The sequence below is a fragment of the Schistocerca cancellata genome, chromosome 1, assembly GCF_023864275.1.
Source record: "Schistocerca cancellata isolate TAMUIC-IGC-003103 chromosome 1, iqSchCanc2.1, whole genome shotgun sequence".
Classification (NCBI taxonomy): domain Eukaryota; kingdom Metazoa; phylum Arthropoda; class Insecta; order Orthoptera; family Acrididae; genus Schistocerca; species Schistocerca cancellata.
In genome coordinates, this window is record NC_064626.1 from 77,652,079 (window position 1) to 77,665,588 (window position 13,510).

Genomic DNA, 13,510 nt, shown 5'->3' on the forward strand with positions numbered 1-13,510 from the left:
TCTTGCAAAATGGCACGAAAAAGCTTTGTCAAAATTATTAACATTTTCGTCTTCATCTTCTATGTCAGTATCCTCTGTGATATCAGAAGGAATGTCCTCACGATTTTCGTCCATCTGTGTGTGAAAAAGTGGATAGAACAACTAGTGAGAGGTAACGCACTGTTCCTACAATAAAGTGTTCGCACAACCTGACAGTACTAATAGGTCTGCTTTATATTTTCCACTTTATCTCATTCCCTTGTAACGTAATGCTTCAAACTATTATAAAAAAACAAAGAAGGTAAGTACTTACAATGTAAAACTCAGCGGAAGTTTCAATAAATTGCGCACAAATTCAGGCAACACCATGGAAACAAGCACATATAATCTTCTGTTTTCACAGCAGCGCGGGAAAAACAATTTCAAGCTCTGACAGCCAGAGAGGTCTATGTATTGCATAATAACATCTATGAAACAGTAGAGCAGAGTTACTATAACGTACCGACAGGCTCTCAGATCACGAAACTGCACCACGAGAAAATAATGACAGTCAAAACTTACTGGTACTTTCAAGTACCATCAGGCAACAAAGGGTTAAATGCAATAAAGGGCAACAGCCTGCCAAAAAAAAAAAAAGCAACCCCCCCCTACCTTAACACCACCTCCTCCGTAGTTCACTATTGGCACTAACATAAAGACAGGTAATCTTCTCCAGACATTCACCAGAACGGAACACTTCCATAGCGGTAAAGCGTCATTCTCCACTCGTTTTCAGTCACCAACTGTCCAGAGGCGTCCACGTTTACACGACATAAAGTGTGGCTTAGCACTGACTACAGAAATGTCTAATTTATGAGGTGCTTGTCGACTATTGCTCTCCGTTCATCATACCTCCCTCGGCACAGTCATTATGCTAACTGGTGTGCTGGTAGCACTCTGCAGCTCGCGAGTGAATCGTTGCGCTAAGATCAAGTTGCGATGTCATTGGCCACAGGACTCGGCTACGTGCAGAAAATTGGTCTTTATGTAAGCCTTCAGAAAAGTGCACGTAGTTTGAGTTCACTGAAGAGCCAAAGAAACTGATACACCTGCCTAATGTCGTGTAGGGACCACGCAGAAGTGCCGCAACACGACGTGCCATGGACTCGACTAATGTCTGAAGTAGTGCTGGAGGGATGTGAACCATGAATCCTGCAGGGCGGTCAGCAGAAAAATGCGACACCCCACACGTCCAGAATTGCTACAGAGCGGCTCCAGGAACACTCTTTTGAGTTTAAACACTTCCGCTGACCACCAAACTCCACAGACATGAACATTATTGAGCATATCTGGGATGTCTTGCAACGTGCTGTTCAGAAGAGATCTCCACTCGCTCGTACTCTTATGGATTTATGGACAGCCCTGCAGGATTCATGGTCTCATTTCTCTCCAGCACTACTTGAGACATTAGTCGAGTCTACGCCATGTCGGGCTGAGGCACTTTTGCGTGCTATAGGCCGTACATGATACTAGGCAGGGTACCAATTTCTTTCGCTCTTCAGTGTAAAACGTTCTCTCTCTCTCTCTCTCTCTCTCTCTCTCTCTCTCTCTCTTAGAGCTGTGTTAAACATACTCCCACCTTGTAATGTTTGTTATGCTGTTGAAGTGTACAATGTGGGAAGCTGAGTAGAAATGAACTTCTGGAATTATGTTCTGCCATGGTCTTGCGGACATGATTTCAAAAATGAATAGGTACTAGTTCGAAACATAGAATTAATCAGATAAATATAGAATTACGTCATGTCAGAGCTGAGTTTTACCTATCTTGTGGGAGTGGCGTCTTTCGAGTTCATAAGGAAACGAAAGAAAGAGTGAAGCATCTTTCAACATTTCACATTGATCGTAAAATATCGATGAAACTGAAGTAAATCACTTTAGTGGCAGAGCATTCATTCCGTGAATACAATGTTCTCGGGCTTCCACCTCCATCAAGTGGTTAAAACACCGTGACCTTTCGACTAACCACTTATTGGCAATTGTCAAGCGGAACGACTCCTGATTAATTTTCTTTTCCTGTATTGTTATTTCGTTCCCCTCCGCCCCATGTGCGTGTGGGGGTTAGCAACAGTACAATCAACCCACTCTTCAGCTAGTACACATTATTCTCTAACCTAGATGCTGAACATAAAGCAAGGAGAAATATTTACCATGAATTATTTTAAAACATGATATTAATGGGAGAAAGTAAGAAATAATTCTGTCTTGCGGAATAGTTTAAAAAGAGTGATAAAAATGTGGACAGACAGCACAGTTAAAACAATTGAAGAACATTGAAGACTTGAAAAGAACACTTGAAAAACACTGAAAACGACAGAAGAGAGAGTGCCGGTTAAAAGCGAAGTACTGTAGACGTTTACTAAAACTGGAAAAGGACCTGTCCTGGTATGGTTGATTGTTGATGAAAAGAAAGGTTGGTATGGAGGGAGATACGAGAGTGGTGGTGATGATGACTGAGGAGTGGTAAGAGGTGGTGATGAGACAGGGGTGGCTGTGGGGACGAGAAGAGAGAGGTAGCTGTATTGGATTCTATAAATCTGAGGAGAAAAGGGAGTGGAGGCGACAGGGAAAAGGAGAAGGGAGCCTTTGGGAGAGGGGGGTTGGATAGGTTGGCGTGGATTCAGAGTTGATAGGACGAGAATATGTGAGGGTAGAATTTGTGATCTGGGAGAGGGAGCAGTCGGAATATCTTTGGGAGAGGACGTCGAGGGTGTGCAGATGGGAGGGTTGGTAGGATGTGTGTGTAGAAGCGCGACTGCGAAAGGAGAGGCAACAGAATAGGACTGTTGGAGTCGAGTTTAAGGATGGTGTAGGTTGTTCGTAAGTGTTTGATGAGTGAGGAGAGGTGGGAATTTGATGAGTTGGTAAAGGATTCTTGTGGGGGAAGCGAGGCGGAAAACTTGGCGTTAGATGGCTCAAATGGCTCTGAGCGCTATGGGACTTAGCATCTGAGGTCATCAGTCCCCTAGAACTTGGAACTACTTAAACCTAACTAACCTAAGGACAGCACACACGTGCACGCCCGAGGCAGGATTCGAACCTGCGACCGTAGCGGTCGCGCCGTTCCAGACTGAAGCGCCTAGAACCGCTCGGCCACTCCGACCGGCTGCGTTAGAGGATAAGGAGAAACTTGTAGAGTTTGAGAGGAGCGGATATCGATTCAACATTTCCTGATGAGCTGCTGTGCAGTCTGTAAAGACTCTACGAGCTGCTGGCTGTGACGCAGCGATCGCGAGGTGAGGCAGGCGCAGTGAACACGTTTGCCTATGGGTAACACTGACGTCACATCCGGCAGCTAGAGAGTATATGAGGGCGTACAGCCAACCCATCAGCAGTTACTCCACTCGACAACGAAGAAGAAGCGCTTGCTCGAATACTGGTCGTATTTTAACCTCTTGACGCGGCAGGAAGCCCAAGAACATTTTATTAAATTTTACCGCCGCTGCATTCGTACATTTTATTTTCTTGCTGCTGGTTAAAGGGGCACACGAAAGCGTCAATGACTCAAAAGATTCATTTTTTATTGGATTTTGACTTATAAGACACAAATATGAAATTGTAGACTTTGGTCTTGCTACATTGTCTCATGTTATTCATCTAGCGAAAGGTAACATTAGCATTGTTTTTATTTTTTCAATAAATCACTGCACACGATGTAGGACGACAGCTTTTATCTTCCACGAAATTCTCTTGCTCGCTGTCTAGGCGACATATCTAACAACGTTGAATCTGCACTGCAGTTAGCGGCTACATTAATACAACTCACAGTTTCAAGTGTTAGTTTCTTTCACTTTGCTGTAGGCACGATCTTGATGGGAAAATCAGGGAAATACGAGCCCATTCTGACACTTGCTAACTTTCATTCTTCCCGCACACTATTCGCGATTGGAACAAAACAGGTAGCAATTGGGAGTGGTACTACAGGTATGAACCCTCCGCAACACACTGTCGGGTGAGTAGCAGAAAACTGGTGTATTGCTGGCCGCTGGGGCCGAGCGGTTCTAGGCGCTGCTGCTACAGTCGCAGGTTCGAATACTGCCTCGGGATGTGTGTGATATCCTTGGATTAGTTAGGATTAAGTAGGGGACTGTATGAAGGCTTTCACGACCGGATGACATATCTTCTGGTAAACCTTCCGGGATGTAAGGTCGTGGTCCATGAAACTCTTCAGCTCCTAACGTTTCGTCCAGAGCTGCGCTGGACATCTTCAGAGGGGTGTTTCTCCTCCGGTGAGTCTTGCCGACCGTCGGCAAGACTCACCGGAGGAGAAACACCCCTCTGAAGATGTCCAGCGCAGCTCTGGACGAAACGTTAGGAGCTGAAGAGTTTCATGGACCACGACCTTACATCCCGGAAGGTTTACCAGAAGATAAGTAGGGGACTGATGAGCTCAGATGTTAAGTCCCACAGAGCTCAGAGCCATTTTGAACAGGTCTATTCCGAGTAGCGGAGAGCGGTGTTACCTCGAGGAGGCCGAAGAGGCGGCAGGGCATGAAGCCGTTGAGTGCCATGACGGTGAAGTAGGCGAAGAAGCCGGCGGCAGCCTGCAGCTGCCCGATGTGCAGGTAGGCGATGCAGATGAGGCGGGAGTTGACCAGCTTGTCGCGCACCGGGTCCCGCGGCCGGCGCATCATTATGTCCTGCTCCGCCTGCTCGTACGCCAGCGAGATGGCCGGCCACAGGTCGGTGCCGATGTTGATGCACAGGATCGCCATTATGCCCAGAGGCAGCGGCACCTGCAACCGAGCGCCACTGCCGACACATCTGTACGAATCGAGACACCAAGGAATTAGTAACATTATGCAACATTTAGCATTGGAGGGCATTGTGGAGGCTAAAAATCGTAGAGGGAGACCATGAGATGAATACACTAAGCAGATTCAGAAGGATGTAGGCTGCAGTAGGTACTGGGAGATGAAGAAGCTTGCACAGGATAGAGTAGCATGGAGAGCTGCATCAAACCAGTCTCAGGACTGAAGACCACAACAACAAACAATGCTTATCCATTACGGATATTTTAGAACCGTGACTGTATATTAATGTAAATAAATTGTACACAACTGCAACCAGTCACTTTTTCATTAATAATGCTTTATTACATTAACCGTTTTTCGAATCCTTTCAGGTTCATCTTCAGATGATTTCGGGAGAATCCGGGAAGTTACATCATTACTGGTAGTAGCATAATGCTGGGTGCTGGGTCTATGGCAGAAAGATGGGTCACACTTTAATGTATCGCCATGACTATATCTTATCTTTCGATATCGATGTAAATTTAGCTTTTACTTACTGCGACAGTATAGGCGGCTTTCTTCGTATCTGTCTGCCTCCATTTTCATGTCCAGAACACTTTCACACGAACTATATTAGTTCACACTTTAACAGTGACACTTTACCAGCATCCAGCATGCGCTTTACAACTGTTGCTTATAACAAAGATCTTGACAGAGAGATATGGCATAAGCCTACTTTGTACAGAGATGTAATTTGTTGTTCTTTACATGTGTTAAAGTCGATATAAGGGCAAGTTTTTTCATTAGAATGTTGATAACATGAGAGCACTAGAGAAAATAATAATAAACTACTACAAGAATAAATTTCAGGTGATGTGTTATGTTATTTCTATTTGTATGTTACAGGCAGGTTTTTTTTTATTTACATGAATCCCAAGGAATCAATAATACAGAGTTATTGGTTCTGCAGTGAGGTGCAGTTGTCTGTATGACTAGGACCTGTATATTTAAATTAATAACAAATCTTCAGATGAAATGTTGGCTTATTTCTGTTGTTACGTTAACGTGATCTGGAGTATTATCAAGAGCAGATTCTGTTTATTTTAGCTAAAGGTATATGTATAAGAGTTAAAGTGTTTGTAATGGATTAAAGCTGTTTGAATGGCTGCACATTTAATATTTTAAAAATCATGAACAAGAAATTCTTTAACTGTTGACTTATTTTTATTCTAACGTTAGAGTGATCTGGGATATTGGTAAAGGCAGCTTATGCTTTTTGCAGCCTCTCCATACATCCTAACCACACTGGTGTCAATGTAATATACTACCACAGAATAAGACATGTACCATATCTCTAAATGTTAAATAAAAAAAAACTGCCTGTAACATACAAATAGAAATAACATAACGGATCACCTGAAATTTATTCTTGTAGTAATTTATTATTATTTTCTCTAGTGCTCTCATGTTATCAACATTCTAATGAAAAAACTTGCCCTTATATCGACTTTAACACATGTAAAGAACAACAAATTACATCTCTGTACAAACTAGGCTTATGCCATATCTCTCTGTCAAGATCTTTGTTATAAGCAACAGTTGTAAAGCGCATGCTGGATGCTGGTAAAGTGTCACTGTTAAAGTGTGAACTAATATAGTTCGTGTGAAAGTGTTCTGGACATCAAAATGGAGGCAGACAGATACGAAAAAAGCCGCCTATACTGTCGCAGTAAGTAAAAACTAAATTTACATCGATATCGAAAGATAAGGTATAGTCATGGCGATACATTAAAGTGTGACCCATCTTTCTGCCATAGACCCAGCACCCAACATTATGCTACTACCAGTAATAATGTAACTTCCCGGATTCTCCTGAAATCATCTGAAGATGAACCTGAAAGGGTTCGAAAACCGGTTAATGTAATAAAGAATTATTAATGAAAAAGTGACTGGTTGCAGTTGTGTATAATTTATTTACATTAGTAACATTAGCTGTCAGTGGGCACTGATTTGCGTCAATGAGGCAAGTTGAAAATTTGTGCCAGACTGGGTTTCGAACGTGGGTCTCCCGCTTAACAGGCAGATGCGCTGACCACTATGCCACCCGGATAGAGAGGTCACCAAAACCGCAAAGACTCCCGTAGTACCCCTCCCGTCAGACCCAAATTCTCAACTTACGCGCCACTCTACTGACGTACTGCCCCTGCTCATTAGCCGAAAGAACAGATACCACATATGTAATTAAGGGGCTCCGGAAAGGCTCAAAATCATGAAAAGTTCAATTTTTACTTTTTTGCGTTTTCTGAATCTGCAGACTATTACTTTTTAATAGATATATAATTTATTCAATTTCGAAGACTACAACTATTTTTAAATTTTTTTTGAAAAGTGTTCTACATGGGCGTGACCCAGTGTGGCGCTGTTAAACTGCTGTCAAATGGTGTTACTATTAACGTCCGTGTTGATAAGGTACATTTTAGTGATGTGAGATAAAGTATGTGTTGTGGCTAACCTGTGATGGTTCAATATATATCGCTGGTGTGATTGTCGATTGTTTCATGTTTATTTACTCTGTCGTTATCTCGAAAATATTCGTAATTAATTCTGTTTCTTGAGTCTCTGTTTTGTTGAAGTATAATAATGAGTAAAAGTAAAGTTGCTGTTGCGACTTTCTATGATGGCAACATTGTAAGGTGCAAGGTATTTTGAAATATGGGAATGAAGATAGGTTCTAACATGGTACGAGCGATGCTTGCTTTAGACAAGGAACGCCTTCGGGCTGCAGACAGGGCTGTAAAGAGTCTAGAAATACAAGCAAGAGTAAACAGGAGGAGGAACAAGAGGAAGCTGGCGGAGGAGTTTGCAGAGGATGAAGATAATCCATCCTATGGATCTGGAATGCACTAAAAAGTTAATCCAATCTTTGTCCCTCGATTCCCAAAACTTTTATTTTCTCATACTAATTACATGTTTTCTAAGGATCTTCCAAACATATTTGTTTCAAACTTTCAGTAAATGTTACACAGTACCTTCTGCATAAATTAACACAGCCTTTTTCCAAAAAACTATATTTTTGAATATATAAATAAAAAATTGCAAAAAAATGTTGTGAATTTTCATTACAATTGAAAAAAAATCATCTTTAATAACTGAACTAAAATTTTGTAAAATACCTGTGTTAAGTTGTAGCACATATTCCAATAAATAATCTGTAAAAAGTTCAACTTCCTACCTCAAATACTTTGTGAGGAAAGATGTAATTTATAAGCGTTATTTTAACATTGCAAGTATAGGGCGTTCCGGAGCCCCTTAAGGCGACGACGGCCAGTGGTCTCCTCAGTGCAGATGCACACCAGGCTCGAACTCTTACGGTAATCGGCGGAAATGCCGCGGGTAATGAGAATAATGGGAAAGGGACACTACACCAGTAGCGTGTGGTATAAGTTGACAATTTGACACTGATGGGAGGCGTGCTAGGGTAGTCCATATATTTACAATTTAAAGATGCTGCTCCAGGAGTGTGTAAAATGAATGTGCGTAACGGAAAATAATAAACGCTAAAATGAAGATTTGGCCCTGTCTGACTACCCCCTGAAGCAGATCTTGTGTTGTTGTTGTGGTCTTCAGTCCTGAGACTGGTTTGATGCAGCTCTCCATGCTACTCTATCCTGTGCAAGCTTCTTCATCTCCCAGTACCTACTGCAGCCTACATCCTTCTGAATCTGCTTAGTGTATTCATCTCTTGGTCTCCCCCTACGATTTTTACCCTCCACACTGCCCTCCAATGATAAATTTGTGATCCCTTGATGCCTCAGAACATGTTCCACCAACCGGTCCCTTCTTCTTGTCAAGTTGTGCCACATATTCCTCTTCTCCCCAATTCTATTCAATACCTCCTCATTAGTTATGTGATCTACCCATCTAATCTTCAGCATTCTTCTGTAGCACCACATTTCGAAAGCTTCTATTCTTTTCTTGTCCAAACTATTTATCGTCCATGTTTCACTTCCATACATGGCTACACTCCATACAAATACTTTCAGAAATGACTTCCTGACACTTAAATCTATACTCGATTTTTACAAATTTCTCTTCTTCAGAAACGCTTTCCTTGCCATTGCCAGTCTACATTTTATATCCTCTCTACTTCGACCATCATCAGTTATTTTGCTCCCCAAATAGCAAAACTCCTTTACTACTTTAAGTGTCTCATTTCCTAATCTAATTCCCTCAGCATCACCCGACTCAGCAGATCTTAGGATCTCTTAATTCTATAAATTACAATCTAAACATAAATAAATGATGAAGGCAACTAATCCTAATAAATGATAAACGTTGTTCCTGCTTATATATTTATTGTAGATTAAAAAAACCTTTATTTTACGAAGTTAACATTTCCTAAGTAAAATTACTGATCAGCTTTGCCCCTTATTATGACTGCGCGGTCTAATATCAGTAAAGCGAAATGACTGACATCATCTACGTACCAAACACTAGAAGACACTACTTTCAAAGATGATCTAAGGTGATGTGGAATCTCAGCGATCACAGCTGCTTAGCTTCTATAGCCCTAATAAGCCGAAGCAATTTGCGATATCACCGGATGTACTGCGTCCGCTGTGTCGAAGTGATGGTTCTCGTGCTCGTCTGCAACGATGGAAGAACTCCAGCCACAAATTAACTCTTTTAAACACTAGGACGGCCAAAGGTGGTTCTCTGACTAATAAACTCTAATACTGTCTTCTCCTCACTGTGTTCTACAGACGAGAAACGGGAACTCTCAGCCACAAGGACGGAATTCAGATAACATGTCAACGTTCTCTCAATTATAATGTTACTTAAAATCCGTCTTGATTGCAAAAAAAAAAAAAAAAAAAAAAAAAAAAAAATTTATTATTCATATGACCGGTTTCGGTTCATTCAGAACCATCTTCAGATCGGATATTTCAGTTACAGGAGTAACCCGTCCAAATACAGCAACTTTCACATGCTACGTCACATGTGATGTCGATGTGACGTAGCATGTGAAAGTTGCTGTATTTGGACGGGTTACTCCTGTAACTGAAATATCAGATCTGAAGATGGTTCTGAATGAACCGAAACCGGTCATATGAATAATAAAAAAAAAATTTTTTTGCAATCAAGACGGCTTTTAAGTAACATTATAAAATCACTGATTGCTGTTATCCCATAAGACATTATGTCTGTTTTTGCAAAGTTCTCTCAATTAGTGAACGCTGTGTACTCAAAGACGACTTCCAACCCGGAGGTGAAGTCCAGAATTGTATACGTTCGCAACAGTACAGCGCGTAACAGTACTAACTACAGGGCTATTAGAAATGATTGAAGCGATTTCATAAATTCACTGTAGCTCCATTCATTGACATATGGTCACGACACACTACAGATACGTAGAAAAACTCATCAAGTTTTGTTCGGCTGAAGCCGCACTTCAGGTTTCTGCCGCCAGAGCGCTCGAGAGCGCAGTGAGACAAAATGGCGACAGGAGCCGAGAAAGCGTATGTCGTGCTTGAAATGCACTCACATCAGTCAGTCATAACAGTGCAACGACACTTCAGGACGAAGTTCAACAAAGATCCACCAACTGCTAACTCCTTCGGCAATGGTACGCCCAGTTTAAAGCTTGTGGATGCCTCTGTAAGGGGAAATCAACGGGTCGGCCTGCAGTGAGCGAAGAAACGGTTGAACGCGTGCGGGCAAGTTTCACGCGTAGCCCGCGGAAGTCGACGAATAAAGCAAGCAGGGAGCTAAACATACCACAGCCAACGGTTTGGAAAATCTTGTGGAAAAGGCTAAAGCAGAAACAGGAGATTGGAAAACCGATGGATCGGTCGTGGTGGAGATCATGATCAACAATTCATGTCATGGCCTCCACGCTCTCCCGACTTAACCCCATGCGATTTCTTTCTGTGGGGTTATGTGAAAGATTCAGTGTTTAAACCTCCTCTACCAAGAAACATGCCACAACTGCGAGCTCGCATCAACGATGCTTTCGAACTCATTGATGGGGACATGCTGCGCCGAGTGTGGGAGGAACTTGATTATCGGCTGGCTTGATGTCTGCCGAATCACTAAAGGGGCACATATCGAACATGTGTGAATGCCTAAAAAAATTTTTGAGTTTTTGTATGTGTGTGCAAAGCATTGTGAAAATATCTCAAATAATAAAGCTATTGTGGAGCTGTGAAATCGCTTCAATCATTTGTAATAACCCTGTATAAACTCTGCTGAGAGCAAAGACAGCAAGTCCGTCTGTACCAACAAAAGCTGATACCGAGCGACCGTGACACACGGGCGCTCACCAGGGAAGACCTCGTCTCTCCACCGTTGGCCTCCCAGCAAGGCTCGGCTCCCCACCCTCGTAATTCCGAAAAAGAGTCATATTCCCGAAACCACGGAATATTCTCCCTCTCTACAGATTCTTCCGAACGCCGACCAAGTCTTTTTGTCATCCTTCACGGAAAGTTTGCGAGGAAATACCTATACTCGTACAATGGTACGCTTCTGAGTAGAAATCCTCGGAAATAACCCAGCCTGCGTGGTTTCCGAGGTGCCGCTTCTTCGTTCCTCTCACCTGCATCCAATATTTGCAGAGTTCGGAAGTATTATCGCGTTATTCTTGCGGCCCTACTACAATAGCAGCCGATAGCGGCCGGTCGCCACTGTATTGTCTCCTCCCGCTCGGATATCCAGACTGTCCCTCCCGGCACTTCCTGTGTGGAGCTGAACCACCACACCCGTGTGGGCCTTCCACCAGGGCTCGAGTTCCGCCTACCGTTTCATTTCCACTGTCGTTCCAACCTCTACTAGTATAGGCAACCGTTCATTACGCCGTTCTGATAATATAGACACTCCGCCACCTTTCATGCAATAAGCGTTAACAATTATTTACAAGGCGTACATGACAATGTCAGTCTCCTTTATACAGGGTGTTTCAAAAATGACCGGTATATTTGAAACGGCAATAAAAACTAAACGAGCAGCGATAGAAATACACCGTTTGTTGCAATATGCTTGGGACAACAGTACATTTTCAGGCAGACAAACTTTCGAAATTACAGTAGTTACAATTTTCAACAACAGATGGCGCTGCGGTCTGGGAAACTCTATAGTACGATATTTTCCACATATCCACCATGCGTAGCAATAATATGGCGTAGTCTCTGAATGAAATTACCCGAAACCTTTGACAACGTGTCTGGCGGAATGGCTTCACATGCAGATGAGATGTACTCCTTCAGCTGTTCAATTGTTTCTGGATTCTGGCGGTACACCTGGTCTTTCAAGTGTCCCCACAGAAAGAAGTCACAGGGGTTCATGTCTGGCGAATAGGGAGGCCAATCCACGCCGCCTCCTGTATGTTTCGGATAGCCCAAAGCAATCACACGATCATCGAAATATTCATTCAGGAAATTAAAGACGTCGGCCGTGCGATGTGGCCGGGCACCATCTTGCATAAACCACGAGGTGTTCGCAGTGTCGTCTAAGGCGGTTTGTACCGCCACAAATTCACGAAGAATGTCCAGATAGCGTGATGCAGTAATCGTTTCGGATCTGAAAAATGGGCCAATGATTCCTTTGGAAGAAATGGCGGCCCACACCAGTACTTTTTGAGGATGCAGGGACGATGGGACTGCAACATGGGGCTTTTCGGCTCCCCATATGCACCAGTTCTGTTTATTGACGAAGCCGTCCAGGTAAAAATAAGCTTTGTCAGTAAACCAAATGCTGCCCACATGCATATCGCCGTCATCAATCCTGTGCACTATATCGTTAGCGAGTGTCTCTCGTGCAGCAATGGTAGGGGCGCCGAGGGGTTGCCGCGTTTGAATTTTGTACGGATAGAGGTGTAAACTCTGTCGCACGAGACGATACGTGGACGTTGGCGTCATTTGGACCGCAGCTGCAACACGGCGAACGGAAACCCGAGGCCGCTGTCGGATCACCTGCTGCACTAGCTGCGCATTGCCCTCTGTGGTTGCCGTACGCGGTCGCCCTACCTTTCCAGCACGTTCATCCGTCACGTTCCCAGTCCGTTGAAATTTTTCAAACAGATCCTTTATTGTATCGCTTTTCGGTCTTTTGGTTACATTAAACCTCCGTTGAAAACTTCGTCTTGTTGCAACAACACTGTGTTCTAGGCGGTGGAATTCCAACACCAGAAAAATCCTCTGTTCTAAGGAATAAACCATGTTGTCCACAGCACACTTGCACGTTGTGAACAGCACACGCTTACAGCAGAAAGACGACGTACAGAATTGCGCACCCACAGACTGCGTTGTCTTCTATATCTTTCACATCACTTGCAGCGCCATCTGTTGTTGAAAATTGTAACTACTGTAATTTCGAAAGTTTGTCCGCCTGAAAATGTACTGTTGTCCCAAGCATATTGCAACAAACGGTGTATTTCTATCGCTGCTCGTTTAGTTTTTATTGCCGTTTCAAATATACCGGTCATTTTTTAAACACCCTGTATATTCATATATACGATGTACAACCTATCAAATGACATCTAATTGTGGTTGTAGTTCATAGCAAAGTATGTGGACGAGTTCTTGTAAGGTGCGAAATTATACCCACCATACACGATGAGAGCTGTGTTTGTATGGCGTAGTGGTCAGCGTGCCCGCTAGCAAACAGGAGACCCAGCTTCCAATTCTGGTCCAGCACAAGTTTTCAACTTGAATCACTGATATATAAATCAATTACCACTGGCAGTTAATGTCATTAACTTCTTTGCG

General features: G+C 43.1%; 1 protein-coding gene across 1 annotated transcript in view; it reads right to left on the minus strand.

Moving 5' to 3' along the window:
- The window catches only part of LOC126171883 (sodium/potassium-transporting ATPase subunit alpha-2-like), a 139,144-nt gene that overhangs the window by 10,877 nt on the left and 114,757 nt on the right, over positions 1-13,510 (minus strand). Inside the window, exon 8 of the mRNA XM_049920878.1 lies at positions 4,479-4,751. Coding sequence (XP_049776835.1) covers positions 4,479-4,751 — 273 coding nt within the window. The remainder of the gene's footprint in view (positions 1-4,478; positions 4,752-13,510) is intronic.